The sequence below is a fragment of the Sorex araneus genome, chromosome 3, assembly GCF_027595985.1.
Source record: "Sorex araneus isolate mSorAra2 chromosome 3, mSorAra2.pri, whole genome shotgun sequence".
Taxonomy (NCBI): domain Eukaryota; kingdom Metazoa; phylum Chordata; class Mammalia; order Eulipotyphla; family Soricidae; genus Sorex; species Sorex araneus.
In genome coordinates, this window is record NC_073304.1 from 123,452,876 (window position 1) to 123,480,816 (window position 27,941).

Below are 27,941 nucleotides of genomic sequence, written 5' to 3' on the forward strand. Positions count from 1 at the left end.
TAACAGCTGATGTCTGCGTCCAGTGTCCCCTACTGGCTCTACAAGAGCTGTCCAGTTTGATCTGCCCATTCCTGCATCTCTGAACCCATCTGGCAGACAAGCCCTGGTGCAAAGAAGGTGACATCACCAATAGTTCCTGGGTGTCAGCCACAGCAGCTGCAACACAGGCTGAGGGCTCTGGGCTGAGAAAGAGGGACTGTAAAGCAAGAATACACGGTAAATCCTGCTCTATAATCACAGGCATCGTGTCACACAAAAAATAATTCCCAAAGACAGAGCAGGACAAAAGGCCTTTATCCTAAACTGAAGATCCACATGAAGTCTTCCCTGGACCCCACAGTCTCCTCCTTGACTCTAAACTGAAAGCGCTTTTATGGAACAACAGTGCATCAACTGAGCCTCCCAGCATGAGCAGCAGTGGGCAATGAGAGGCAAATTGGTACCCAGCCAAGAATACATACAGCCAAACATTGGTGTTCTGTTTCCTCCCTAAAGCTGATTTCCCCAGTAAATATATTCTGAAAATTGCTTGTCATCATTCACCAGGTGACCAATGAGAGCCTATTACTTAATCTATGACCAGGGAAGAAAGACAATTTTCACCAATTAAAAAAAGGTAAACATTTTCTAAGATGTCAGCTTCTTTGCAATGTAATCACAATTCTCCCATAAACACCTAATGAAATAAGGAGCCAAAGACATAAATCACCTCTCACATACTTACCATCCAGAACTTCTTCAGAAAACCCCGTTTTCTCAAAATCACTGGTATTCTGATTGTACAAACCAAACAGGAGATAGTTTGCCAGTTCTCTACAGCCCTCATTGTACCTGCTATCGATTCCTGCAAGGCAAAGAAGGTGGTTATCAGCTCTTGTGTCCCAAGGGCAAAGAGGCCCCTGGAATGTGCCTGGCTCAGCAAATCCCAGATGATTAAGTTAAAGGCAGCTCAGGAGGGGGGGGGGGGGGGTGGTGTGTGTGTGTGTGTGTGTGTGTGTGTGTGTGTGTGTGTGTGTGTGTGTGTGTGTACCACTGGCTAGTTATTTTTTTTATTGAGGTAATGATGATTTCAAAAGTGTAAATGTTTTATTTTGAGACAATGTTACACCCAGCACCAAAATGCCAATCTCCCCCCACCACTGATCTATAGGACCCTTCCTATCCACTCCCCAACTTGATCACCTCAATGCTATTGTCAGAGCCAAAGGTTTGCTTTCCTTGGCTACTGTCTAGTCCATGACTTTGTTTTTTATAAACCACATGAGTGAGATCATCTACTCATTTGTTTTTCTCCCTGTGACTTAGTTCGCTTAATAAGGCACTCTTCAATTCTATACATGTTGTAATGCAATGCAAGATTTCATCTTTTCCTATAACTGAGCAGTATTCCACTGTGTACAGAGATCATTCAGGACCAGAGGGATCCAATGCAGCCAACCAGGGTCAAATTTCCAGCACCCCATGTGGTTGCCTGAACCTTGCCAAGAGTGATCCCTGGGCAGAGAGCCAGGAGTTATCCCTGATCACTACTGGGTGTGGTCCTCAAAACAAACCATAAAGCAAAAAACAACAAAAACCAAAAAAACAGGGCTTAACAATTCAGTGCTACATGGCCCTTGACTGCTGGGTATTACTGAGGCCACCTTGATGGTAATAAGATGTTCCAGGCAACATCGAACAGTGCTTGGGGGCCTCCAGGGAATACCTGGTGATGCTCAGGGGCCAAATGGTGCTGGGGATTGAGTCAAGATCAACCACATGCAAGGCAAGCACCTTAACCTCTGTACCATCTCTCTGGCCCTACTCTATCTATATTTAATAGGCTGGGTCTTAACTAACAAAAATAATACTCTAATATTACAGTAACAAACAGGAAGGTCTTTTTACAAAACTGAATTCATAGTAAAGAGTCTCCACCCACCCAACAGTTGCAGCTGGAGAGAGAATGCATTAATTGTTTAGTGTTTGAATTTACAGTAGTCATTCCCTCCCCCACTCCTTCCCCCCTGATGGCTACAGCTGGGGAGAGGATGCATTAATTGTTCACTGTTTGAAACTTCTGGCTGGAATTCCAGAGGCAACACAAACTGTGTCTCCATGGATACTCACCAACCTCGAGACTGAGTAAGTGAAACTGGAATTCAAACCCAAACCTGCCTAGCTATGGATTGTATATTTTTAACCACTTTGCAAACTCCCCTTCATAAGTTTAAATATAATATTGTGAAATTAAAAACAAAAATTGGCACAGAATTTCTGAAGAAGGACAAATAAGAAGTTGGTACAGTTTAATTCTGAGGATAAACTGGGTGATGATGAACAAAATATATGACCTACAATTCCACATATTTTTTGGAGGTTGCAGGATTGCTGGGCCACACCTGGTGGTGTGCAGGAATCACTGCTTGTGGGCTCAGGGTACCATATGGGTTGCTGGAAATTGAACCTGGGTCAGCTGCATGCAAGTCTGCTATCAGTCAGGCCCCACATTTCCACTTTTATGACAATACTTTGGGTATAAGTATATATTATGGATATAAGGATTATTGCTAATGGAGAAAATATGGCACAGGAAAAAAAACAAGATATATTCTAAAGTAAAAATTTAAAAATTAGGGCCAGAGAGATGGCACAAGGAATGGAATACAAGCTTTATATATTGGAGCCCTGGGTTGGATCCCTCTATTCATGATGAATGCAACCCCAAGCACCCAGTTGGCAGTAGCCCCTGAGCATGACCAGGTGTGGCCCCAAAACTAACTAAATTTTTAAAAATAGATTAACTATACAGCAAATGTTTTCATTTGAATAATACAAATGTGAATTGACAATGTTGTATCTAAGGAGCATGATTAGTACCTTTAGTGGTTAGGAAGCTCTGAGTGTTAGTGGCACATTGTCTGAATTTTAAGTTATGTGATGTAACTTTACAATAAAAATAATAAAAATAACAATAACAATTAAAAACCCCTGAAAGAGGACCCGGAGAGACAGTACAGCAGGTAAGACATTTGCCTTGTACACAGCTGACCCAGGTTCAATCTCCAGCATCCCATATGGTTCCCCAAGCCGCCAGGAGTAATTCCTGTGTGTTGAGTCAGGAGTAAGCCCTGAGTACTGGGGAGTGTGGCTCCAAAACAAAAACTAACCAAAAAACAAACAAAACAAAAAATATGGAAGAATAAATAAAAGTTCAATTCTGCCACCGTAATACCCTGGGCAAGTTTGTTGCATCTCCCAGACTTTTCTTCCTGTCCTTTTTTAAAAAAGGGTGCTGTTAATACTGTTCTCTTGCATGGTCTCTATAAGGTACAATGAGATAACATGAGCAGAGTGCCAGGTCTGTGGAGAGGCTCCCTCTGTTACGGATGTCCCACCTAACCACATCAACACCAATAGGGAAAAAGAGCTAGAAGAAGGACATTAATTAGCTCAATGCTTATCTCAAAATGATACTATTATTAGTGTCTTCCCCAGGAATTTCTGCTGCCACAGCCCTGAGTCCCACCCTTGTTAAAACCACTGACCGAGGATGCAGAGGATCCCATCAGGCTGAGACTTGCTACTTTGGGTCAGGATACTCTGAACCTGGCGGAGTCGGCTGCAGCTGCAACAAAAACAGAAAACACACCCTGAGTGCTGTGCGCAAAGGCCTGGGGAGAAGGCACTGGTCCATATCTGGTCTGGATATCAGAACCATTAATGAATCATTCGGGAAGTGTTTGTTATCTTCTTTCCAGATTACACATTATTAGTCTTAAGAGGACATCTGGACTGTTAATTACAAACCGGACTGCCAGGGACTCTCTGACTCAAGGTGACAGCACCAAAGGCCCTCTCGTGGTCAATGCTGGACAGGACTTGGGACTCCAATTACTTCTTATTTTTGAGGATTATCAAAAATAAGATAAGGTTTCCACACTTATTGCTAACTGGTCCTCTTCTTACTTTCAAAACAAATCATAATTTTATCTAAGCACCCAAAAGAAGCTCTCATTGTCACAACTAAGAGAGTGCCAGCAGAGGCGGCACATGTCCCATTTCTGTGCAGGTCTATTACCACTTCCACTTTAAGTAACCTCCACGTCCCACAGTCCCATAGTGTGAAGAGAACTACCCCCAGATGTTATCATAATCTCTAAGAAGCTTCATTTTCTTTTTTTTTTTTTTTTTTTTTTTTTTTTTTTTTTTCTTTTTGGGTCACACCTGGCAATGCACAGGGGTTACTCCTGGCTCTGCACTCAGGAATTACCCCTGGCCGTGCTCAGGGGACCATATGGGATGCTGGGATTTGAACCCGGGTCGGCCGCGTGCAAGGCAAATGCCCTACCCGCTGTGCTATCTCTCCAGCCCCAAAGCTTCATTTTCTTTATATCAACCCTTTCTCCTACCTATTGATCCTAGAGAGGCGCTCGATTTCCTGCAGGAAATGCTTCCACTGCACATTTCCCCAACACCTCCAAGTTCTGGGATCCGCCTCTTTATCACTGGTTGCTAAAGCTCTCCCATTTACTTTCCATTTCAGGTGACACATTCCTTTTCAGTTGATTATTAACTAAGATTCTCCACAAACCAACTACATGGATTATCCATCCATGATAATCACACCTCATCCTTTCTCCTCAATCTGCTCCAGAATGTGGCCTTTTACACACCCAAGCAGAAGTATTTTCAGCCACACAATACTATTCCCCTCCCTGAATATTTTCCCCTCCCCATCTCATTCTTTTTTTTTTTTCTCCCCATCTCATTCTTCCTGATGATACATCACCCAAAGTCATCTAGTCTATGACTTAGTCTATGACAAAAACTAGTCTATGACTTCCCTCGTGATGTTCGCAATTTTCTACCTATTACTAAAACCAAAGACAGTAACCCCTTCAAAAAACCTCTACTGACTAATACTTACTTATGAAAGCGAACATAAAAATTATTAACAAAATGTTAGCAAATAGAATAACAATACACAAAAAGAATTATAAAATATGACCCTTCCAGAAGGGTTTGTCCCTGGGATGCAAATCTGTATCATTATTGGTTTAAATCAATAAAGTCCATTATATTAACAAGTGAAAAAAGAAATCGTATCATATTAACCATATGATGCAAAAAATAATAATAATACTAAAAAAATTCACCACCCATTGACCAAAATACAAAACAAAACTCAGAAAACAAGGAATTGGTGAGTTTCTTCAACATGATAAAAGCATCTACAGAAAGCAAAATTCCAAGCAAAATTTGAAATCGTACTTAATGGTGACAAGGGAAGTAAAGGCTTTCCCCCCCAGCAAACATGAATTTTTGGGAAACTACATCCACATGCAAAATAATGGACTGGGACACTGATACTATACTACATATGTGTATATATATATAGATATATATATAATTTAAGTCAAATTTAATAACTTTGAGAAAAAGCATAAAAACAAAAATAAGCTTCTAGGAAAACCTTCATGAATCTGGATTTGGCAATGATTCTTGCAATACCCATGCAAAAAAAGGCAACATAAGAAAAAGTATGTAAATTAAACTTTAACAAATTGTTTTTAAAAAGACAAAACAATACAGGACATAATTAGCAGAAAGAAATGACAATCCAAAGAAAAAAAATAATTGTGAGAAATGAAATAAAAATCCTATATCAGAAGCTAATTCCAGAATACAGAGACAAACTGATTCAAAATGAGTAACAGGCTTGAACTTTTTTCCAAAGAAGATATAGAAATGGACAATAAGTGCAAGAAAACATGCTCAACTTACTTATCATTAAATCACTAGTGCTTTGGTGATTGCATTAGAAATGCAAATCAAACCACACCACTCCCACATAAATTAGGATCGTTACTAACAACAACAAAACCACCCCAAAATAACAAGTGTTACAGAGGACGGCAAGAATCAGGGCTCTTGTATGCTGTCGGTGGGAAAGTGAAACAACACAGCTGCCAAGGGAAACAGTACAGCAGCTTCTTAAAAATTAAAAATAGAGTACACCCTCCCCAAAAAGGAAAACAACTAAAAGCAAAGTCTCAGAAAGAAATTGTATTACCCATGTTCACAGAGAGCATCCTGTCCGCACAGCAGAACCTGGCAAGCTCTTCGTGGCAAGTTCAATATGCCAAATACAGTAACAATGATAGGTCTCATTCCCCTGGCCCTTAAAGAGCCTCCAATGTGGCACCGCTGGGAAGAATGAGTAAAGAGAGGCTGCTAAAATCTCAGGGCTAGGACGAATGGAGATGTTACTGGCACCCACTGGAGCAAATCGGTGATCAATGCGATGACAGTGATACAGTGGTGCAGCATTATTAATGATAATCAAAGGCAGACATAACCTGTGTCTATCCAATATGTAAGTACTTACTTACAATGGAATACTAAGTCTTTAAAGGAAAGGAAATTATTGGGGTCTTGGGACAGGCTCAGCTGTACTTGAAGTGTAAGAGTCTGGGTTTGATTCCCTGTACACTATAGTACTGCCATCCAGTCCCATTGTTCATTGATTTGCTTGAGCAGGCAGCAGTAACGTCTCCATTGTGAGACTTGTTGTTACTGTTTTTGGCATAGCGAATACACCACGGGTAGCGTGCCAGGCTCTGCCGTGCGGGCAGGACACACTCAGTAGCTTGCTGGGCCCTCCAAGAGGGACGGAGGAATTGAACCCGCGTCAGCCACATGCAAGGCAAACGCCCTACCCGCTGTGCTATCGCCCCAGTCCAATTGATTCCTTGTACCACCAAAAAATAAATAAATAAATAAACATAAGGAAAAAGAAGAAATTATGACATATGTCTGAACCTTAAAATGTTGAGGTTAACTGAAATAAATCAGACACCAAAAAACAGCATATGATTCCACTTTTTTTTGTTGTTGTTGCTTTCTTTTTTTTTTTTTTTTTTTTTTTTTTTTTTTTTTTTTTTTTTTTTTTTTTGCTTTTTGGGTCACATCCAGCGATGCTCAGGGATCACTCTTGGCTCTGCACTCAGGAGTTACCCCTGGCCGTGCTCTGGGGACCATATGGGATGCTGGGGATCGAACCTGGGTTGGCCGAGTGCAAGGCAAACGTCATACCCGCTGTGCTATCACTCCAGCCCCCTTGTTGTTGCTTTCTGGTCCACACCCAATGGTGCTTGGGACTTACACCTGGCTCTGGCTCTGCACTCAGGGATCACTTCTGGTGGTGCTTGGGTGCTTGGGATCGAACCCAGGTTGGCCATGTGCAAAGTGAGTGCCCTACCCTGTATCATTTCTCCAGCCCCTTATGATTCCATCTTATGAGAAACCTCGAATAGAAAAATTCACAAGCAGAAAGTAGAATGATGGTTGGGGCTGGAGCGATAGCACAGCGGGTAGGGCGTTTGCCTTGCACGCGGCCGACCCGAGTTCGAATCCCAGCATCCCATATGGTCCCCTGAGCACCGCCAGGGGTAATTCCTGAGTGCAGAGCCAGGAGTAACCCCTGTGCATCGCCAGGTGTGACCCCCCCCCCCAAAAAAAAAAGCAAAAAAAAAAAAAAAAGAAAGTAGAATGATGGTTGCTAGAGGCTCAGGTTAAGTGGAGAATTAGTCTTGGAGACATGAAGTTTCAGGTTTGCAAGATTAAAAATTTCTGTGCATGGAGAATGTTGACTGCAGCACAACTTAAATGTGCTTCTGTTTTTTGCAGGTTGGAGATGGAACTCAGGGTCTTACACATGCAAGTCAAGTGTTCTACCGCAGAGCCACATATGAATATGAGTGTAATTAATGTTACTAAACTGTACACTTATGAATTATATAGTGGTAAATTAAATTTTTTCCTCTTTTTTTTGTTTTTTTTTGGGGGTCACATGTGTTGTTTTGGGGGGTCAAACCTGTTCAGAGGTAACTCTTGGCTCTGCACTAAGGAATCACTCCTGGTGGTACTCAGAGGATCATGTGGGATGCCAGGGCCCACATGAACCCACAGAGGCCACATGCAAGGCCTTACCCGCATACTATCTCTCCAGCCCAAGGTTGTAAATTTTGCTAGTTGTATTTCAATTAAGAAATTGTAATGAGGGGCCAGGGTGATGGTACAGTGGGTAGGGCACTTGCCTTACAGACAGCCAACCAGCATTCTATCCCCAGCACTACATATGATCCCCCGAGCATCATCAGGAGTGATCCCTGAGCACAGAGCCAGAAGTAAGTCCTGACACAGTCAGGTGTGACTCCCAAATACAAAATGAACAAACTAAAAAATAAACCCAAGAAATTGTAATGGAAAAATCATCGAAGTTAGTAAAATAAAAACAGAACTCGTGTGGCTGGAGCAATAGCACAGCGGGTAGGGCGTTTGTCTTGCACGTGGCCCGACCCGGGTTTGATTCCCAGCATCCCATATGGTCCTCTGAGGACTGCTAGGGGTGATTCTTGAGAGCAGAGCCAGGAGTGACCCCTCTGCATTGCCAGGTGTGACCCATAAAACAAAACAAAACAAAAAAAACCCCACGGAACTCGTCTATAAAGGAGCATAAATAAACAAAATGCAACATATGAACCCAAATTTGATTAATCTAAAATAAAGCAAACAGGACTACAGAGAGCCAGAGCAACAGTATACCAGGGAGGCCATTTGCCTTGCACGTGGTCCACCCAGGTTTGATCCCTGGCACCCCATATGGTCCCCTGAGCACCACCAGGAGTAATTTCTGAGTGCAGAGCCAGGAGTAATCCCTGAGTATTGCCAGGTGTGACCCAAAAAGCAAAAACAAAAAACAAAAACAACAAACAGGACTGGCGCTAGAGCTCACTGGACTGAAGCACATGCTCGGCATGAGGGAGGCACAGGTTTGATCCCATCGCCACACAGTCCCTGAGCCCCACCAGGAGTGACCTCCCAAGCACAGAACCAGGAATAGTTCCTGAATAATGTTGGGTGTAGCCGCCAAACCAAACCAAAACCAAAACCAAAAAGGCTTACATCCATGAAGGAAAAACTGGATAGAATTTGATGATAGTAGGGAATACTGATAATTTTGTTAGACAATGTAGTTATGTAGTAGAATATCCTTTTAGCAAACAAATGAGAGAATATTTAGAAGTGTGATACTGCCTGCAATTTACGTGAAAAAAAGATTTTACAGAAAAATAAGAAAAATAAAAATAAAGGTAATGTACATTATGACAAATGTTAATTTTTGTTGACTCTAAGCAGTGTAGGTATAATTTATTACCTTTTTGGGTGTAATTTTATTACACCAAAAAATTACCTTTTTTCTCTGTTGTTAGCTATTTTCATAATAATAAAATCTGGGACTGCAAATAAGGGGAGACATATGGAGTAACTTAGGGTTTTAGAAAAAACAGCACAAAAATGACATCATGATTACAGAAAGTCAGAGATGTAACTTAGAGGCAATATGCATATTCTGCATGTAAGAGGCTCTGGGTTCAATGCAAGATCAAGAAAGGGAAAGAGGAAACAGAGGGAGAGGAAGGGAGCAAAGAAAGGAAGGAAGGAAAGGGAAGAAGAGAGGAGAGGAGGAAGAGAGGCAAGCAGAAGAAGAGTGGAAGGGGGAATGGAAGGAAAGAAGGGTTGATGCAGGAACAAATCAAAGAATAAAAAAGCTTTCCCACTCTCCCTGGGAAATTAGAAGCTTGCTTTTCCCCAACTTTTCTTGTTTAAATGAAGGACTAATCTTGCATTCACTCTGCACTAGAAATATTTCATCCAGCTGGTCCTTTGGCTCACTTCCTGTCCGGACAGTAGGCTGACAGGTTGCCAAGGTCAGCAGGAGCCCCCTGGTTTTCAAACACACAACCAGTGGTGACAAAAGTAGGAGAGGGTCACATGACCAAGAAAGAAACAGCTCTCCCACTGGGGCTGTGGAACACCAAAGACAGTATGAAGAGGAGCAAAAAAGTTTCTTTTCCACAAGTACATAGGAAAATGAGGTGAAAGCATAGTTTTAAAAATAGAAAATTCTTGGGGCTGGAGTGATAGCACAGCGGGTAAGGCATTTGCCTTGCACGCGGCCGACCCGGGTTCAAATCCCAGCATCCCATATGGTCCCCTGAGCACCGCCAGGGGTAATTCCTGAGTGCATGAGCCAGGAATGACCCCTGTGCATTGCCGGGTGTGACCCAAAAAGCAAAAAAAAAAAAAAAAAAAAAATAGAAAATTCTTTTCTCTTCCCAGAGGAAAACATTATCCTAATTAATATCTTATTTTCTTGTTAAACACCTAAAACAAAATTCAGTTCTTTTTTTTTCCTTTATACATTTTCTTGCTTCCCCAATTTAATATTTAACCAGAGCACAGCCTATTATTTGTCCACAAACCATTAAACTTGCTACCTACTAAAACCTTTACCTATTAAAAATACAGAAATAAAACAGGAGACAAAGAAAAGTTAGTTAAGGCACATGCCTTCCATGCAGCCAATCCTGGTTCAGCCCTGCCACCATATGGTCCCCAGCATTGCAGGGGCTCCTGCACCACAGGACGCTCCAAGCACCACAGGATGTGGCCTGGGTGGCCCTGGCCACTGCTGGGGATCCCTGGCACCACAGGGTCCTCACTGCACCATATCCTTGGGTCCTTCCACTGACATGGATAGTCAAGAATCACAAGTGGGGCCCCTAGGCCTCCTCCTTGAGAGGCTGAAAAACAAAACAAAACAAAACAAAACTAAACTAAAAACCAAAATCCAAAAACACCTGGTAAGTATAAAGAATGTCACAATCATTCTTCCTCAGCACCAAAATTAACCACATTAAGTTTTGCTTTTTTGCTTTCTTATCTACATTAATGCTTTTTAAAATTTTGCAGGCAAAACATTTCTTTATTTTTTAAAAAAAGTGTTATACGAAACTACTCTTTTCACTGAGTCACCTGGGAGTGCTAGAGAAATAGCACAATGGGCTATGCACATGCTTTGTGGGAGGTCTGGGTCCAAATCCCAGCACTGCATCACTCCCCTGTCCCCAAGCATTATAGGAAGCTACCTCTGAGCACCAAGCTGGGAGTAACCTGAGCACCACTAGGAATGCCTGCCCCCAACAAATAAAAAACAACCCAAACCAACAGAGTCATCTGTGAAATCACCAGTATGAACCTGTACATCCATCCATTCTGTTCAGCAAGGGCATGGGGCTCTGCAGTTGATACTTGATTTGTACGCGTGAAGCCCTGGCCTCAATTCCCAGTATCATGAAGACAAACTATGTATGTACAGAAGCTTTCCAATATACACCAAGTCCAACAATAGCACTGTTTTTGTGCTTCTAGCTCTCCCAGAACACAGCTGGGACAGCAAATCTCTCCTTTAGCAAATCTCTCAGCAGACCCAACAGTTTACGTTAAATATGCTGCATGTATCCTATGCTTTCTATCTGATTTTCCTTAGATTAAGACTCAGAACCTAGACATGAGAGTTAACAGTCTGAAGAAACCAGGGGTTGGGAGAAAGGTCAAAGAACTGGAGTATATATTTACTTGGGTTCAGTTCCCAGCAATATGTTGAGAACATTCTTCAACATATGAAGAAAATATGTTGCAAATATTTTCTTCAAATTTCTAGACTTTGCTTATAGGCTCCTTCTCATGTGTAAATTAAGATTTTTTTTTAATATAAAGTACCTAGTTTTAAGGGGAGATGATTTGCCTTCCATCTGTTCTTTTGTTTTTTGGAGGTTTTTTTTGGTCTGCTTTTTTACTTTGCTTTTTGAATAACACCAGGCAATGCTTAAAGGTTACTCCTGATTCTGCACTCAGAGCACTCCGGGGAAATTACTCTGGTGCTTAGGGGAAATATGTGATTTCAGGGCTCGAACCCGGGTCAGCCACATGCAAGGCAAATGCTCTACCTGGCGTACTATCATATCACTGCAGCCCCCAAACTTTCTTCTTTTTAAACACCTCTATCTCATTTTAATTATTTGTGAAGCAGGAAGCCAACCAATTAACTCATAAACTCATTAAGAAAACAGGAATTCCAACTATTCATCAAGTTTTTCCATCAAGCACCAACTGTATATCAAACATTTTTGCTGCTGCTGTTCGGACTGCTAGAGATTTAGCTGTGAAGAAATTGTTTTTGGAAGGTGATCACACCCAGCGGGGCTCAGGGATTAGGGGTACTCCAGGCTCTGCGTGCAGGAATCACACCCGGTTGTGCTCAGGGGACTATATGGGATATGGGATGACAGAGATCAAACCTGGGTCAGCCACATGCAAGGCAAGCATTTTACTCTGCAGCACTACCTCTCTGGAACTGGAGCAATAGCACAGCGGGTAAGGCATTTGCCTTGCACGCAGCTGACCCACGTTCGATTCCTCCATCCCTCTCGGAGAGCCCAACAAGCTACTGAGAGTATCCTGCCCACAGAGCAGAGCCTGGCAAGCTACCCGTGGTGTATCTGATATGCCAAAAACAGTAGCAAGTCTCACAATGGAGACTTTACTGGTGCTGCTCAAACAAATCAATGAACAACAGGAAAACACTGCTACAGTGCTACAGTGCTACTATCTCTCTGGCCTCAAGCTGTTAAGAAATTTTCATGTTTTTTATTTTTAAATTAATTTTTTTGGCAAAAAAACAATTAAAAAACACTGTCACATAGTGATAAACAGATGTTTGAATCCTCAAATGTGGTGGACTGCCTGGCAGTTCTAAGGAGAGCTTCCAGAAGGTGTTGACTAAAAAGATTAAGACTTGAAGGGAATCTGACAGTACCCTGGGCAGTCTGGGCAAAGGTCTGTGGCACAGCAGGCAGAAAGTAACTGGAGATGAAGAGAAGAAAGGGGTGGCGATCAGGCTGATTTGGATCTCACAGTTTTCACTCAGAGCGATTTGACAAAAGAGACAAATTATATGAGAGTACCTGAATGTCAATAAGATGACTCTAAATGCTCTACTGAAAACCAAAGGGAGAAGAATGAACTGGGAGGCCAATTAAGACTCTACAATAGCAATATAGGCACTGGGCAATGATTTCTTTCACTTACCTTATATCAGCTGAAACTTACTATGTTAATTGGTTTAAATCGAGAATAGAGGGCTAGGGAGAGTTCAATGTGCTGAGTGCTGAGTGCAAGCTTTGCATGTGGAAGACCCAGATTCAATCCCTGGCACTGCATGGTACCCATAAGAGTGGGAGCAGTCCATAGGCACAAAGATGGGAGCAGAGGCTGGAGCAATAGTACAGTGGGTAGGGTGCTTGCTTTAAATGCAGAAGACCTGGGTTCGATCCCTGACATCCCACATGGTCCCCATGTACCACCAGGAGTAATTCCTGAGTATATAGCCAGGAGTAAACATCTGAGCATCACCAGATGTAGTGGTGAAAACAAAACAAAACAGAACAAACAAACAAAATACTGGGAGAAGTCCTTGAGCATTACTGGGTATAGACCAAATCCCAATAATAACAATAATAATGAATACTGGGGCTGGAGTAATAGTGTGGCAAGTAAGGTACTTGCTGTGCACACAGCAGACCTGAGTTAAATCCCCAACACCACATATATTAGACTCAGCATACTTTCCATCTGTTCCCCGGGTAACACACCCTGGGCCTGTCTTAGCCAAAGAATCTAATCATCCTGGAAACAAGCCAAGAGAACTGGAGTCCTTTCCTGTTCTAGATCTAGTAGAGAAATGGCCTTTAGGGTCACAGCACAGGGAGAATGAGGGCTTGGGCTGCAACAGCTACTGTCCCTGACTTTGGGAAAGTGTGTCAGTGAGAAGCAGAAAGGAGAACGGGCATTGATGGAGCCCACTGAGTGATAGCAGTTGTCACCTGCTGCCTAATCACCAAGGCTGGCCTGCTTCTTAAACTGTGAACTGCATAACTGAAACCAGAAATTGAAAAAAATCTGGCAACAGTAAAAGGTTTCTGAACACACTCACAAAAGGACCCAAAACTCATTCAAAATCACACACTTAAACAAATTCAAGGTGTTTCTGGTAGTATTTGCCCACATTGCATTTCTTGGACAAAAAAGGGGTAGTAAGTAAAAGTGTAAGAAGACCTGCAGACAGACATCTTTTGAAAGTGAATAAACCTTGAAGTTTCTTTTATCAACTGCCAAGCAGCTGCTGATAGGTCACCTTGTCTAAAATGGCTGAAACTGGTGCCCAATTATAATTCATATCTACATATATTTCAGAAATTGGGATATATGACACACTCCACAAATTAAATTCAAAAATTTCAAGTTACCCACAACAAACAAGAAAAATTATCTCTAAGTCTGTTCAATATATTCTAGTGTGACATCTTATTTTCTATTTTTTCTTCTTTTCTTTGGGTTCCCTGAGCATTCCTTATACAATCTGGCCTTTGTAAAGTTAGTTTCACAAGTCTACATTCAGAAAGCATCCACAATTACTTTCCATCACTTTGACTATTAAAAGCATGCCAAGTCTCAATGCAATGTGAAATACTGGTTTGTATCTTGGAATGAAAAAAAAAAAAGAGACTTTAGCACAAAAACTGGAGAAATTGAAAAAAGGTCTGCAAGATCTGAGCACTAAACTCCCAAGTAAACAAGAGTTTACAAAGTAAATGCTATTGTATCAATATTAATTTCTTAATTTGGATAAACAGACCATAATTATGTGCAGAGGTTAAAAGAAGCAGCTGGGTGAAGAGTACTCAGGATCATAATAATGTAGTACCTTACTAGCCCATCTATAAACAAAGATAATTTCAAAATAAATTTCAAACAAAAGACAAGTCAATGAGCTGCTATTTCCTCAAAGTAGGGCTTAGTATTCACAAAGAGTAGTCTCTTTCAGTTTTGAGAGTTACACCCAGAAGTGCTCAGAGTTTACTCTTGGCTCTGAGCCCAGGGATCACTTCTGGCTATGTCAGGGGACCATACGGGGTCCTGGGGATCAACCTCAGACAGGCTGCACATAAGGCAAGACACGGTCCACTGTACTAGCTCTACAGCTTCTTTCATTTTTGTTTTGTTTTGTTTGAGGAAGGGGGCACACCTGGCTGTGCTCTGGGATTATTTCTGGCTCTGCAATCAGGGATCACTCCTGGCAGTGCTTGGGGGACTATAAGTGATTCAGGGATTGAAACAAAATAGGCTGCATGCAAGGGTTACCCCCCTATACTATTTCTCCAGTCCTGCAGAGATAATATTTTAAAATAAATGGCAACTTATTTTTAAAAAGTTTTTTCTTTCCTTTCCAAATTCAGAATGAAAACCACAATAATTTAAGCAGTAGGACTCTTGAGGGAATCCTTTTTTTTTTTTTTGCTTTTTTTTTTGGGGGGGGGGCACACCCAGAGATGCTCAGGGGTTACTCCTGGCTTTGCACTCAGGAATTACTCCTCGCGGTGCTCAGGGGACCATATGGGAATTGAACCTGGGTTGGCCTCGTGCAAGGCAAATGCCCTACCCGCTGTGCTATCACTCCAGCACCTTGAGGGCATCTTTATCACCAGCCCTTCCAAAAGCTAGAACATCAGGAATTGGAGAGAAAGTATGAGGGTTAAGGTGCTCGCCTTGCATGCAGCAGACCCCAGTTGGATTCCTGGCACGGCATATGGTCCCTGAGCAATGCCAGAAGTGATCCCTGAGCACCGATTCAGGAGTAAGTCTTCAGGGGCCAGAGTGATAGTACAGCGAGTAGGGCATTTGCCTTGCACACAATTGACCTGGGTTCGATACCCAGCATCCCATATGGTCCTGAGTAAGCCTTCAGCACTGCAGTATGTGGTCCCAAAACAAAATGAAAAGAACACCAGAAGAAATGTCCCAGAGTGAGGAAACTGTCAAGATAATGAAAGCTATTAATGATACTGTGCTCACTAAGGGAGAGCAGTACACCATCATCTCAGGTATAAGTGAAAAGACAGATTTCTCGACCCTTGGGCCAGAAACAAGCAAACCCAGCAAACCCTTTCAGCCTCTGTAGGCACTGCACCAAATCTCCCTGGCCAGCATCCAAGCAAGTACAAAGGAGGGTGAAGCTTTCACATTTTCAGACATTCAAGGTCATGTTGCTCTGCTTTTTGAGCTTCCTTAAGGCAGGGACCATCTGCAGTTTGTAGGTCTACAGATCTGTAAAACCAAATCAGGAGCATAAGTATTGGCAACTGTCCAGTAAACATCACCTGAAGATATAATCTGCCTTGTGAGGCGTTACTAAAATGCTCTTTGTGGAACTCACTATTGTGAAAACCTGCTTACCAACTAGTTCACAACTAAGTCTTCACTTTCTGCATACCTGTGAAACTGAACAGTCTGGCTTCACCTGCATTTATTCTCTCTTCTTTCAATACACAACTAATGTCAGCAGGGTTTTGTAACAAGCTAACAGAACCTCATATTTAGTGAGTGCTGACTATGTGCCAGACACTGATTTTAGTACAAGGGCAAGCAATGTGGAAAATGGAAATTGAAAATATTCCCAGACCTGGCGGCTGAAACGAAAGTACTTTTGGTAGGGTACTTGTCTTGCACACGCTGACCCAGGTTCAATCCTCAGCATCCCATGTGGTCGCCGGAGCTCCACTAGGAGTGATCCTTGAGTTCAGAGCTAAGAGTAACCCCTGATCATCATCAGGAGAGGGGAAAGAAAAATAAACATGGTCCCAGACCTTTTGAATTTTATAGGGGAGGGGCTGGAGAGATAGTACAGCAGGTAGGGAGCTTGCCTTTCATGTGGCTAACCTGGGTTTGATCCCTGGCATCCCATATGGTCCCCCAACTACTGCCAAGAGTAACTGAGTGCAAAGCCACAAGTAATCCCTGAGCACTGCCAGGCATGTCCTGAACTTTTAAAAAATCTTTTTTTTCCAGGAAAAAACAAGGTTTTCTCTCCTTCCTTTTTCCTCCTCCCTCCCTCCCTCCCTCCCTCCCTCCCTCCCTCCCTCCCTCCCTCTCTCCCACTCTCTCTCTCTCTCTCTCTCTCTCTCTCTCTCTCTCTCTCTCTCTCTCTCTCCTCTTCCCCTTTCTTTCTGGGGGGTGGTGGTGGCAGTTGGGCCACAACCAGCAATGCTCAGGGCTTACTCCTCGTTCTGCACTCGGGGAGTTACTCCTGGCAGGCTTGGAGTGTTAGGGATAGAACCAGGGTAGGCGGCATTCAATACAAATGCCCTACCTGCCATATGATCACTCTGGCCCCGGAAAGTCTCTTATAGGTCCCTAACAAGGAAGAAATACCATTTGTACATAGTCTTAGCACAGGAACTCTAAATCAGACTGTTTTGCTAAAGAACATCTTCCACTGACTTTATTTTTTAATGTAGGAGTATATTTATTCAGCCACTGATTAAGCTGATTGAACGGGCATGAACTCCACTTCTACTGACTTAAAAAAATTTTTTTTAAGTTGTTCGCCATAATTTGTACATTTAATATCCCAATAACAATTCTACTCACCACTGTATTTCAAATGTTTCCACCTGACCTCCAGACCCTGCCCCCAAAGCAAGACCTAAATAATTTATTTTTTATTGCTTGTTATGAATAATTCACTAAAAATGATGCAAAAAAATTTCCTTAAAGGAAAGTGAGTGAAGACTGTTGTATTTCACTCTGAAGCCAGTAAGCCCTTGTATAAGAGATTACTAACATGTTTAAGGTTGAGCCTTGAGTGCATATATATATATATATATATATATATATATATATATTCCCCGTGTGTCTCCCCAGCATAGTCCAAGGGGGCTATAGATGAAAGTCACATAAATGGGGAGCCGCAGCATGAGACAAGAAGGCCAACCTGTAGGATGTACATCAACAGGGAGGAAACAAGATAGGAAGGAGGTTACAATCAGCAAAAGGTCTATCCTACCTCAGCCCCTCCTGCCTACAATGTCCACCTCGAAGGAGATCCACATAAAGGGAAAGCACAGAGCCTTGCTAACTGGGTTTCTTCTTCTTTTCTTTGGTTTTGGGTCACACCCAGTGGCTCAAAATAGGCTTACTCCTAACTTTGTGTTCAGGGATCACTCCTGGCGAAGCTTGGGAGACCATACCAAGTGCCAAGGATTGAACTCGGGACAGCTGTGGGCAAATGCCTAGCCACCAAACTGGCCCCTAGATCTCTTCTTAAACAGGACAACACACACAAATGGATGCTAGTGTTGTATGACAATCTAAGATGTTTCCTTGTTCAACTAATTACTACTTTTTCTTTATTTAAGGATTGATCTTGAGCCTTGCCCAGTTTTGCTCAGGGACTACACCTGGTGTGATGCTTGGTGGTTGCTCCTGGTGGTCCTCGGAGATCATGTGGTATTAGGGATCATACCTTGCTCTGCTCAGGTATCACTCCTGGCAGTGCTCAGGGGACCATATGGATGCCAAGGATTAAAGCAGGGTTGGCTGTATGTAAAGCAAGTTCCCTACCCATTGTATTATCTCTCTGGTCCCCCCACTCTCTTGAAGTTTTACACATTCTTTCTCCTCAAAATGTTCAACACCTCTCTGTACTTTATTTTTAGCTGAAGACCTTCTCTTTGTGTGTGCTAGTTAATATTCAGACACCAAATCCAGGGCCTCCTAGGTGTAAGGCATGAACTATACCCCCAAGGCAGACTAGGAAGAGAACATCCATATTCTACTACTAATACTTCAGCATTTGGGTCCAGGAACTGTCCACTGACACATACAGTTTGAGGTAGACATTCATTTTTGTCCTAGATCTCATTTAATCTCATCCACTCAAGGACTTTACACCCCCGTCTCTAAATGCAATTGTCAATGTCATTTCTCTCTTACCTCATTTATTTCTTTTTCTGTACTCCACCATTCCACAAAGAAATACATCATGTCTGCCAACTTACAAACAAAAGAAACTATCATATTTTATAGCCTTTCAGCTACAGGCATGTTACTCTGCTCTTCCTTAAATAATTCTTGATTTTGTGGGGTAGAGGACTCACTCTGTGGTTCTTAGGGCTTACTCCTGACTCTTTGTTCAGGGATTATTCCTGGGAGTACTCAGGGGAGCATCTACAGTGCAGAGGATTAAAACTGGATCAGTTACACGCAAGACTCGCACTTAAGTCCCTGTACTATCTCTCTGGTTCCTTTAATAGTTCCTGAAAAGCAGGACTACTGGAGCTGGTAGGATAGTACAAAGGCTAAGGTGCTTACCTTGCACATGGCCAAACCCAAGTTAGAGTCCCAGCACTATATATGGTTCCCTGAGCACCACCAGGAGTGATCCCTGAAGACAGAGCCAGGAGAAACCCATGAGCATTGCCGGGTGTGGCCCCACACACACACAGAGCAGGAGTCATCAGCAGCTAGATAATCTTTCTAGTCCCAATCTCTCAGAATTCCAGACTAATACATTAATACATTCAACTGACTATGCAATAGTTCCACTTGGACTGGCAAATATCTATCAGGCAATTCAAAACAGACAAGGGTAAAACTGAACCTGCTCCTGATATCCGGAATTAATAATTCCATTCCTTTAATAGCGAAGTCAAAAATCAACCAAGCCTCCATCAGTCAGCGTTCCTTCTGCCCCTCTCATCAGGGCCTCTCTCTCACCTCTCTGTGTTAAGATTTTCACTGTCTTCTATCTCTTTCTACTTATAAAAGAGCTCTCTGGGGTCAAGAACCCTGTCTCAGCCACCTGATTCCACAGCACCTAGAACAGTAGGGTTGGATTATTTCTATCAAGAGGCATAGAAACTTACATTGTTAATCAAGTCTCAAGCAGAAATAGACACCCTGCAGGAAAAGATTTCAAAGTAGGAAAGCGTAACTTAGTTATTTCCACTGGTTCCTAAGTCAGCACAGTTACTGGTAATTATTCTAAAATTTTAGAGACCTGAAACAACATCTAACTCTAGTTCACTCTGCATGTCAGTCACAGGTCAGCTGGAGGCTTCCTGTGGGTCCAGATGGATAAAGGAACCATATGTAGCACCAACAGTCATCCTAACAGAGGGAAGGATTTGCAAGTAGACAGAAGCAACTCTTCCCGAGACTATATATATCATTCTCATCAACATTTCACTGGCCCAAAGTCACTCACAACGAAATTCTCAACTTCAAGGGAGCAAGCAAACACAATTCCACATGTCTAGGAGGAAGAAACCAAATATGTCTTAAGATACCCTGATGGGAATGGAGGCACTCCATTACATTAAGGCACTCATCTTACAGCTAGCCAATCCTGGTTCCATCCCTGGTACCACATTGACCATGAGCACTGCCAGGAGACCTAGCTCTTGAGCACATAGGGATACACACCCTCCCAGAATGAAACACACACACACTTAAAATAGTTTCAAGACCTAGTAACAATGTTTCAAGTCCTAATCTCCATTCCTCATCTGTGAACTCAACACCACTGCTAGGAGAAAAACACACAAAGCACACACTTGCAAAGCACTATCTATGGGCTTTCAGAATGTAACTTCACCAGTTAGGCCTGCCTCTTTCATCACTCAGGAATCACAATGCAGCAGGAGCCAAGTACCAGTGACAGGAATAGTGCTAGTTTGAAATCTACCAGAAATGTTCTCTGTCAAAGACAGGTAAAGACTTGAATGGATAAGAAAAGAATGCCCTATTATGTCTGGGGGGGGGGGGGCAGAAATGGAAGTGGACTGGGTTGGAGGAGAGTTGGGGGAATTTCACCAATTTTTTTTTTTTTTTTTTTTTTTTTTTTTTTGCTTTTTGGGTCACACTCAGCTATGCTCAGGGGTTACTCCTGGCTTTGCACTCAGGAATTACTTCTGGCGGTGCTCAGGGGACCCTATGGGATGCCGGGGATCAAACCAGGTTGGCCGCGTGCAAGGCAAACGCCCTACCCGCTGTGCTATCACTCCGGCCCCCTCACCAATTTTTTTTTTTTTACCAAGGTTACAGGCTATGGAGTTCACCTAACTTTGTCTACAATCTAGAGAAATTTTGCTGAAACCACTTGATGGAAGATTTGGGTACTACTAAAAGCCAAAATTAATTCTTAAACCTAGAAACACCACTTTAAAAAAAAATACCAGTATATCGCCATACTATTAAAAAGAAGACAGACAATTTTATGTAGAGATAAATTTTATTGGAGAAAGGTTTTTTTGTTTGGGGGCCATAGCCAGGGATGCTTAGGGTTTATTCCTGATTCTGCATTCAGGGATCGCCCCTGGCAGGGTGCCTCAGGGGATTATAAGAGGTGCAGGGGATTGAACCTGGGAAGACTGTGTGCATGGCAAGTGCCCTGCCCACTATACTATGTCTCCAGTCCCAAGGTTTTTCCTAAGGTCTCAAATGCACCCAACTAAAAATCTGGTATGCCCCCTGCACTCATAGAGCCTAGATTTAATGGATGGGTGCTCCAAGCAGTTAAATTTTCTGTATAATTTCTTTTCTATGCAAAGTTCAAATACTTTTTTTTTTTGCTCTTTTGGGTGATAGCCCAGCGATGCTCTGGGGTTACTCCTGGTTCTTCACTCAGGAATTACTCCTGGTGGTGCTAAGGAGAACCGTATGGGGTGCTGGAACCGGGGTTGCAAGGCAAATGCCCTACCCGCTGTGCTATTGCTCCAGTCCCTCAAATACTTTCTAATAGTGAAATTATCTGCCTGTTACCATAAACAACTAAACCCTTGGAACCATAAAGCTCACAAGATTTCTTATTAAGGGGGCTGGTAAAATAGTAGAGGGGCAAAGACTCTTGCCTTGTCCTGCAGGCATATGATTGTCCAACAACCTAGGAATGATCCCAGAGCAGACCAGGGAATGAGCCTTGAGCATTGCTGCATGTAAACCCACTGCCCCCCCTCCCCCCTGCAACAAAACCTCAACAGTAAGAAAATAAAGCACATAATTCTTTAAAAAATCTATTAAGGGAAGATCAGTTTAAATATCAACTGCTTAATAAGAAGCAAATTAGGACACCTAAATGCAACTCTGAGAATTTAGTACCACCTTCCCCTATTGTTTATTCATTCAACAAACACGCACACCTTGCTGAGATAAGAAAAGGAGTAAAATTCTAAGAGAGGGTTTTGTGAATTCCTCCTTGCTCTCCACAAACCTGGTCTAGTTAGAACAATACAAAACAGGAACTGAGAAACACAATGACTCGAGTACTATAGGGATACAGGAGCAGCAGTGTAAAGCAAGCAGAACATCTCTTGGAAAATGGACCATATTTGCTGTGCTTTGTGGCTACAAAAAAGAAAAGGCAGGCAGGCAGACAGACGAGCAAGCATGCAAGCAAACAAAAAGCCCTCATCTGGCCTAATGACAGTTTATTTTTCTTCTCTCTCCCCCCTCCATCAATAGAACCAGCTCCGCGGCAAACAATGCCCAGAATATCAAGGTCAGCCCCAAAGGCGCAAGGAATACAAATCGGAAACGGATCCTCCTAAAGATCGGAAGGGGGGGGCGTGAGAGCCCTCCGTTCAGTCACCCTCTCCTCCAGCGAGTCTCATCACCGGTTTCGGGCGTCCCGGGCCTCTTTTCCCGGCCCACCTATTCCTTTTCCCTCCTGCACCCCCTTTAAGGACCGCCACTTCTCCCCAACCCGAGCTCCCCATTGTGGAGTAAGGATGTGTCGCCGCGGGCTGGGGCGCGGGCTGGGGGGGCGCACGCCGCGGGGGGCGCTGTCAGCGTGCGCGCGGCGCGTGGGGGCCGAGGAGGGGGCTGGGGGGTGTGCCCCGGGGAAGTCGTTGCCGAGGGGCAGGGCTCCCTGGGAGAACTGTCTGGGGGTCCGGTGCGGGGCCGCTATTGTACGTGCATGGGGGAAGGGAGGGCTCCCAGGGGGGCGCCCGACGCGCGAGTCCTCCGCGGAGAAGCCCCGACGAAGGGGCCGGCGCGGCCCTTCCAGGGAAGAAGGTTCCAGAGCCGGGGGCGCCGTCCGGAGGGCGGTCTCGGCACGGCGACCGTCGCTCCGGGAGCCGCGCGCGGCAGGGAAGCGGGGAGGCCATGTCGGGCCACGCCCTGCGGCGGGCGCCGTCGCGGGACCCCGCCCGCCCGCCCGCCCGCGCCCCCCGGCCCCGCGCCCGCCTTACCTGACGGAGGGCGACGGGCGGCCCGGGCCGCCGGGGGCGCGCGCGCGCGGCAGCCCCAGCCGGTGCGTGGGGAACGCGTCCATGGCGGCGGCGAGCGGCGGAGCGCGGCGCGGCCACCGTGAGGGTCGCTCGGGCCGGCGGGGGCCGCTGCCGAGGCCCGCCGAGGCCGGGCGGGGCGGGGGGCGCGGCGGGCGGGGGGCGGAGCCGGACCCGCGCAAAAGGAGCACGGGCGTCGGGGGGCGCTGCGGGGCCGCAGAGGGGAGGGGGCGGGCGGGGGCCGCAGGCCCGCGGCGCCTTGAAGACGGGGCGAGCCTCGGGAGCGCCTGTTCCCGCGGGGAGGCCGACCTCGGTGCCTCACGGCCCGCTTCTCGGGAGCCGCGGCGCCGACGGGGATTCTCTGACGCGCCCCCGGCCACGCACTCGGACGCGCCGGGGCGGGGCCCGGCACGCCCCACCCCTAAGGCACCGCCCCCGAGGGCCCCGCCCCTCTCCGCCCCCGAGGGCCCCGCCCCTCCCGGCCGCCCGGCTCGGGCCTGCGGCGGCGGCGGCCGCTCTCCCGGGCCATGCCTCGCCTGCCCAGGTTCCTATCCCTCTCTTCCCCACGCTGCAAACGCTCAGCGGAGTCTTCCCAGGCCCTGGTCGCGCGCGCCCGGCCGGACTGGGAGGATTTCCGCAGGATCCCTGTGCCCCCAACCGTTCAGATCCTGGCTAGTGTTCTAGCGTTGAAAACCGGGGCAATATTCCCGTTTGTTACGGTCACCGAACATTCCGTATACGTACCGGACGGATTTTATTTTGCGGGCGGAGGAAGGAGGCGGACCACGCCCGGCGGTGCTAGGGGGCTACTCCCATCTCAGTCCTGGGAGACCCTGAGGTGCTAGGGGACCACCCAGGGCTCCTATGAGCGTAGCATCCGCTCCAGCCCTTTGAGCTATCTCCTTGTCAGCTTTTTTTTTTTTTCTTTTTGGGTCACACCCAGCGATACTCAGGGGTTACTCCTGGCTTTGCACTCAGGAATTACTCCTGGCAGTGCTTGGGGGACCATATGGGATGCCGGGGATCGAACCCGGGTCGGCCGCGTGCAAGGCAAACGCCCTACCCGCTGTGCTATCGCTCCGGCCCCTCAGCTTTTTTTTTTTTAATAGAAGTAACAATGCATTGTAAATTTCCGGTGTGATTCATTGAGAATCAGTACATGCCACGTTCATCACCATTTGTCACTATTTGCCCACTCTCATGTGACCGTCCATTCTGGAAATGAATTGGTCTTATGGTCCAAAATAATTTTTTAAATTGTAATTCACCTCCCTCCCGCCTCCCCGCGTATTCCATATATGAGTGAAATAAGTTTTCCTGGTGTATTTTAATAATTTTGTCGTGCATTCTGCATTAACTTCGACAAGATGCTTTAAAAGCACATTTACCCATCAACTGGCTATTTTTCTGCAGGAGAACTTGCGCTCAAATCACTTCATTGTCAACCCTTGCTGGAAATAACTACCTTCACAAATCTGAACAATATCTATGGCTTATCCAGATTTAGCTGAGGGAAGACCCAAAGAAGGGGCTATAAATGCAAAGCGCTTTTTTTTTAATATGTATATTTAAGAAAGGAAACGTGTGATTTTTGTTTGTCTCGCATTCCAAGACGGGAACAACCACCATTATCTAGGGATAGCGTCACATCACTACACTGACTTTGAAAATCAGCCAATCAACGCGCACCTCTCTCCAGGGCTTCAGAAAAATTAGCCAGTAAACAACAGCTTCACTCCGGTTACTATGCGGCTGAAAGTGAATGGATCAATGACAGCCCCGAGCTGCTGAAAGCCAACCAATCGCAGACAGTGCCAGGCCCCAACCATAGCCAATCAGCAAGTATCTGGCACCCACCCGGGTTCACGTTCCGAAAGTAAACGGGTCCTCTGCAGCTTGTACTGCTAGACCGCTGTAACTGAGCTGAAAGCTGGCCCATTGCTTGCAGCTTCCCAAAACGCAGTGTAAAATTAGGTGTAGCTTTGTTTCTGGAAACTTCCCTGCAAATACAGATCGCCTTTGCTGGCAAATGAGAGAGAAATTCTAGTCTTACCCCAACCCTCACCCCTAACCACTCCAACATATACTGAATTCAACTCTCAACATCCAGCTCCCATTTACCATTAGCAGTTTGGATTTATAACAATTTAAGGATAGAATCATACTATTTTATCACATACAAATTTTTCTATATACTCTGTTGTTTTGTTCTGGGGGGTACACCCAGCTGTGCTCAGGGATCAACCCAGGGGATACTCCCTGGGATCCATGGAAATGAGCAAGCTGTGAGCAAGGCAAGCAAGTGTTTCACCCTATTGTACTGTTTCTCTGGTCCTCACATACTTTTTCAAAGGAGGTGGTGCTTGCTATTAACTTTTTTTTTTTTTTTTTTTTTTTACAATTCTATAGGTATATTCACAAACATGTGCTATGGCCACCCCCAACTGATTTTTTTTTTCTTTTTGGGTCACAGCCGGCGATGCACAGGGGTTACTCCTGGCTCATGCACTCAGGAATTACTCCTGGTGGTGCTCGGAGGACCATATGGAATGCTGGAAATTGAACCCGGGTTGGCCGCGTGCAAGGCAAACCTCTGCCTGCTGTGCTATGGCTCCAGCCCCACCATCACAACTAATTTAAGAACACTCATCATACCAACAAAAACAAAAACCCTATACCTCTTAGCACTCATTCCTCCAGCCGTTTCTCTTCACCCAGGGATTGCTTTTTTCATTTAAGGGAACATTTTATATAAAAGAACTATGCTCTTGCCCTTCATGCAGTGAATCCTGTCCCCAGTTTTTTGCTACTTTTACAATACTGATATGAATATTCATGTATGTGTGGATATATTTTTCATAGATATTTATATTCTTTCAATTTCCAGTTATATAACTTGGTTTGGAATTGCTGGGTCATATGGGAAGTGAATGTTTAACTTTTTTTTTTTTTTGGGGTCACACCTGGCGATGCACAGGGGTTACTCCTGGCTCTGCACTCAGGAATTACTCCTGGCGGTGCTCAGGGGACCATATGGGATGCTGGGATTTGAACCCGGGTCGGCCGCGTGCAAGGCAAACGCCCTACCCTTTATGCTATCACTCCAGCCCCGAATGTTTAACTTTTTGAGAGATTTCCAAACTTCTTCAAATTGTATCTTTTACATGCCCACCAACAGGGAATGGAAGGTCTAATTTCTCCACATCCTTGCCAACATTCACTGTTTTTTACAAAAGGTATCCTAGTGAGTGTGAAATGGCATGTGGTTGGGTTCACATTTCCCTATAGTTGATTAATTTGAACATCTTTTCATGTACTTACTAGCTATTTGTATATATGTTCTGGTTTGGGGGTTTTTTTTGGGGGGGATGGGCACACCCAGCAGTGCTCAGGGTTTACTCCTGGCTCTGTGCTTAGGAATCACATCTGGTGGGGCTCAGGGAACTAACTATATGTGGTAGGGATCAACCCCAGGTCAGCCAGTGTGCAAGGCGAATGTCCTGCCCACTGTACTATCTCTCTGACATCTTGCATACCTTTATTGAAGATAATGTCTCTTAATATCTTTCGTCTGTTTTTATTGTGTTGTCATTTTATTAATTCACAATAATTATTTGTATGGACTGGAGCAATAGCACAGCAGGTAAGGGTGTTTGCCTTGCACACAGCCAGTCCAGGTTCCATTCCTCCGCCCCTCTCAGAGAGCCTGGCAAGCTACTGAGAGTATCCTGCATGACAGAGCCTGGCAAGCTACCCGTGATGTATTCAATACACCAACAACCGTAACAAGTCTCATAATAGAAATGTTACTGGTGCCCGCTCGAGCAAATTGAGGAACAACAGGACGACAATGATACAGTGAATTATTTGTATATATGTATTTTGTTATTGGTTTGTTTGGGTGTTTTTTGGGGGAGCACACCTTGCTATGAGCATGGGTTTCTCTGGACTCTACACTCAGGAATCAACCCCAGTAGTGCTTAGAAGATCTAACCTGGGTCAGTCATCACCCACTGTACTATCTTTCTGGCCCCAATTATTTTCATATTCTGGGTACAAGTCCCTTATCACATATAAGTTGTGAAATTTCCCTTAATTCTACGTTTTTTTTTCATATTGGTCTTTGAATGTTTAATTCAAAATCTTGATATTTATTTAAAGTTTTTAATTGTTTTTGTATTTCTGGTATCATATCTAAGGAACCATTACCTAATACAAGGTCAGAAAGATTTATCTCTACATTTGCTTCTGAATTGAATAGTTCTGGGCACTCATATTTAGATATTTGATGTAATATTTGAGGTAATGCATTTTTTGATTGAGAGAAAATTAGGGTGTGACTTTCTAGAGTACCTACACCCATGCTTTAGGTATATGTTACCTCTACTAGGTCTTTCACGATCTCTCTCTTATTATTCTGTATTACAGAATGAGGGACGGGTAGAGTGAGATGGACAGAGAAAATTAGGTGAAAAAAAGATAAATCATCACAGCAGAAATTGTAATGGGGACTGGGAATGGGGCTCAAGAGTAAAGTATATGTGAGAGGCCCTGGGTTCAAGCTTTCCAACAATTTAACTGTAGGAGCCGGGGAGATTGTACAGTGGGCAGGGCATTTACCTTGTAGGTGGCTGACCTGGGTTTGATTCTCAGCATCCCATGTGATTCCCCAAGAACCACCAGGAGTAATTCCTGAGTGCGGAGCCAGGACTAAGCCCTGAGATATGGCCTCAAAATAAAAACAAAACAAATAAATAATTGTAGATGCTGGAGAGAAAGTGACAGTACAGTGGATAAGGCACTTGCCTTGCATATACCCAACCCAGTTTGATCCCTGGCATGGCAAATGGGCCCTAAGCATTGCCAGTAGGGATTCTGAGCACAGAGCCAGAACTAAGATATGGCTATCACCAGGTATGGCTCCTAAAC

General features: G+C 44.4%; 1 protein-coding gene across 1 annotated transcript in view; it reads right to left on the reverse strand.

Annotated features, from left to right (window-relative positions):
- Window positions 1-23,402, reverse strand: part of DNAAF9 (dynein axonemal assembly factor 9) — a 123,080-nt gene extending 99,678 nt beyond the window's left edge. Inside the window, exons 1-3 of the mRNA XM_055130213.1 lie at window positions 22,977-23,402; window positions 3,528-3,607; window positions 725-844 (exon numbers count right to left, since the gene is read on the reverse strand). Of these exons, the coding sequence (XP_054986188.1) occupies window positions 725-844; window positions 3,528-3,607; window positions 22,977-23,059 (283 nt within the window). The 5' untranslated portion in view covers window positions 23,060-23,402. The remainder of the gene's footprint in view (window positions 1-724; window positions 845-3,527; window positions 3,608-22,976) is intronic.
- Window positions 23,403-27,941: the final 4,539 nt, after the last annotated feature.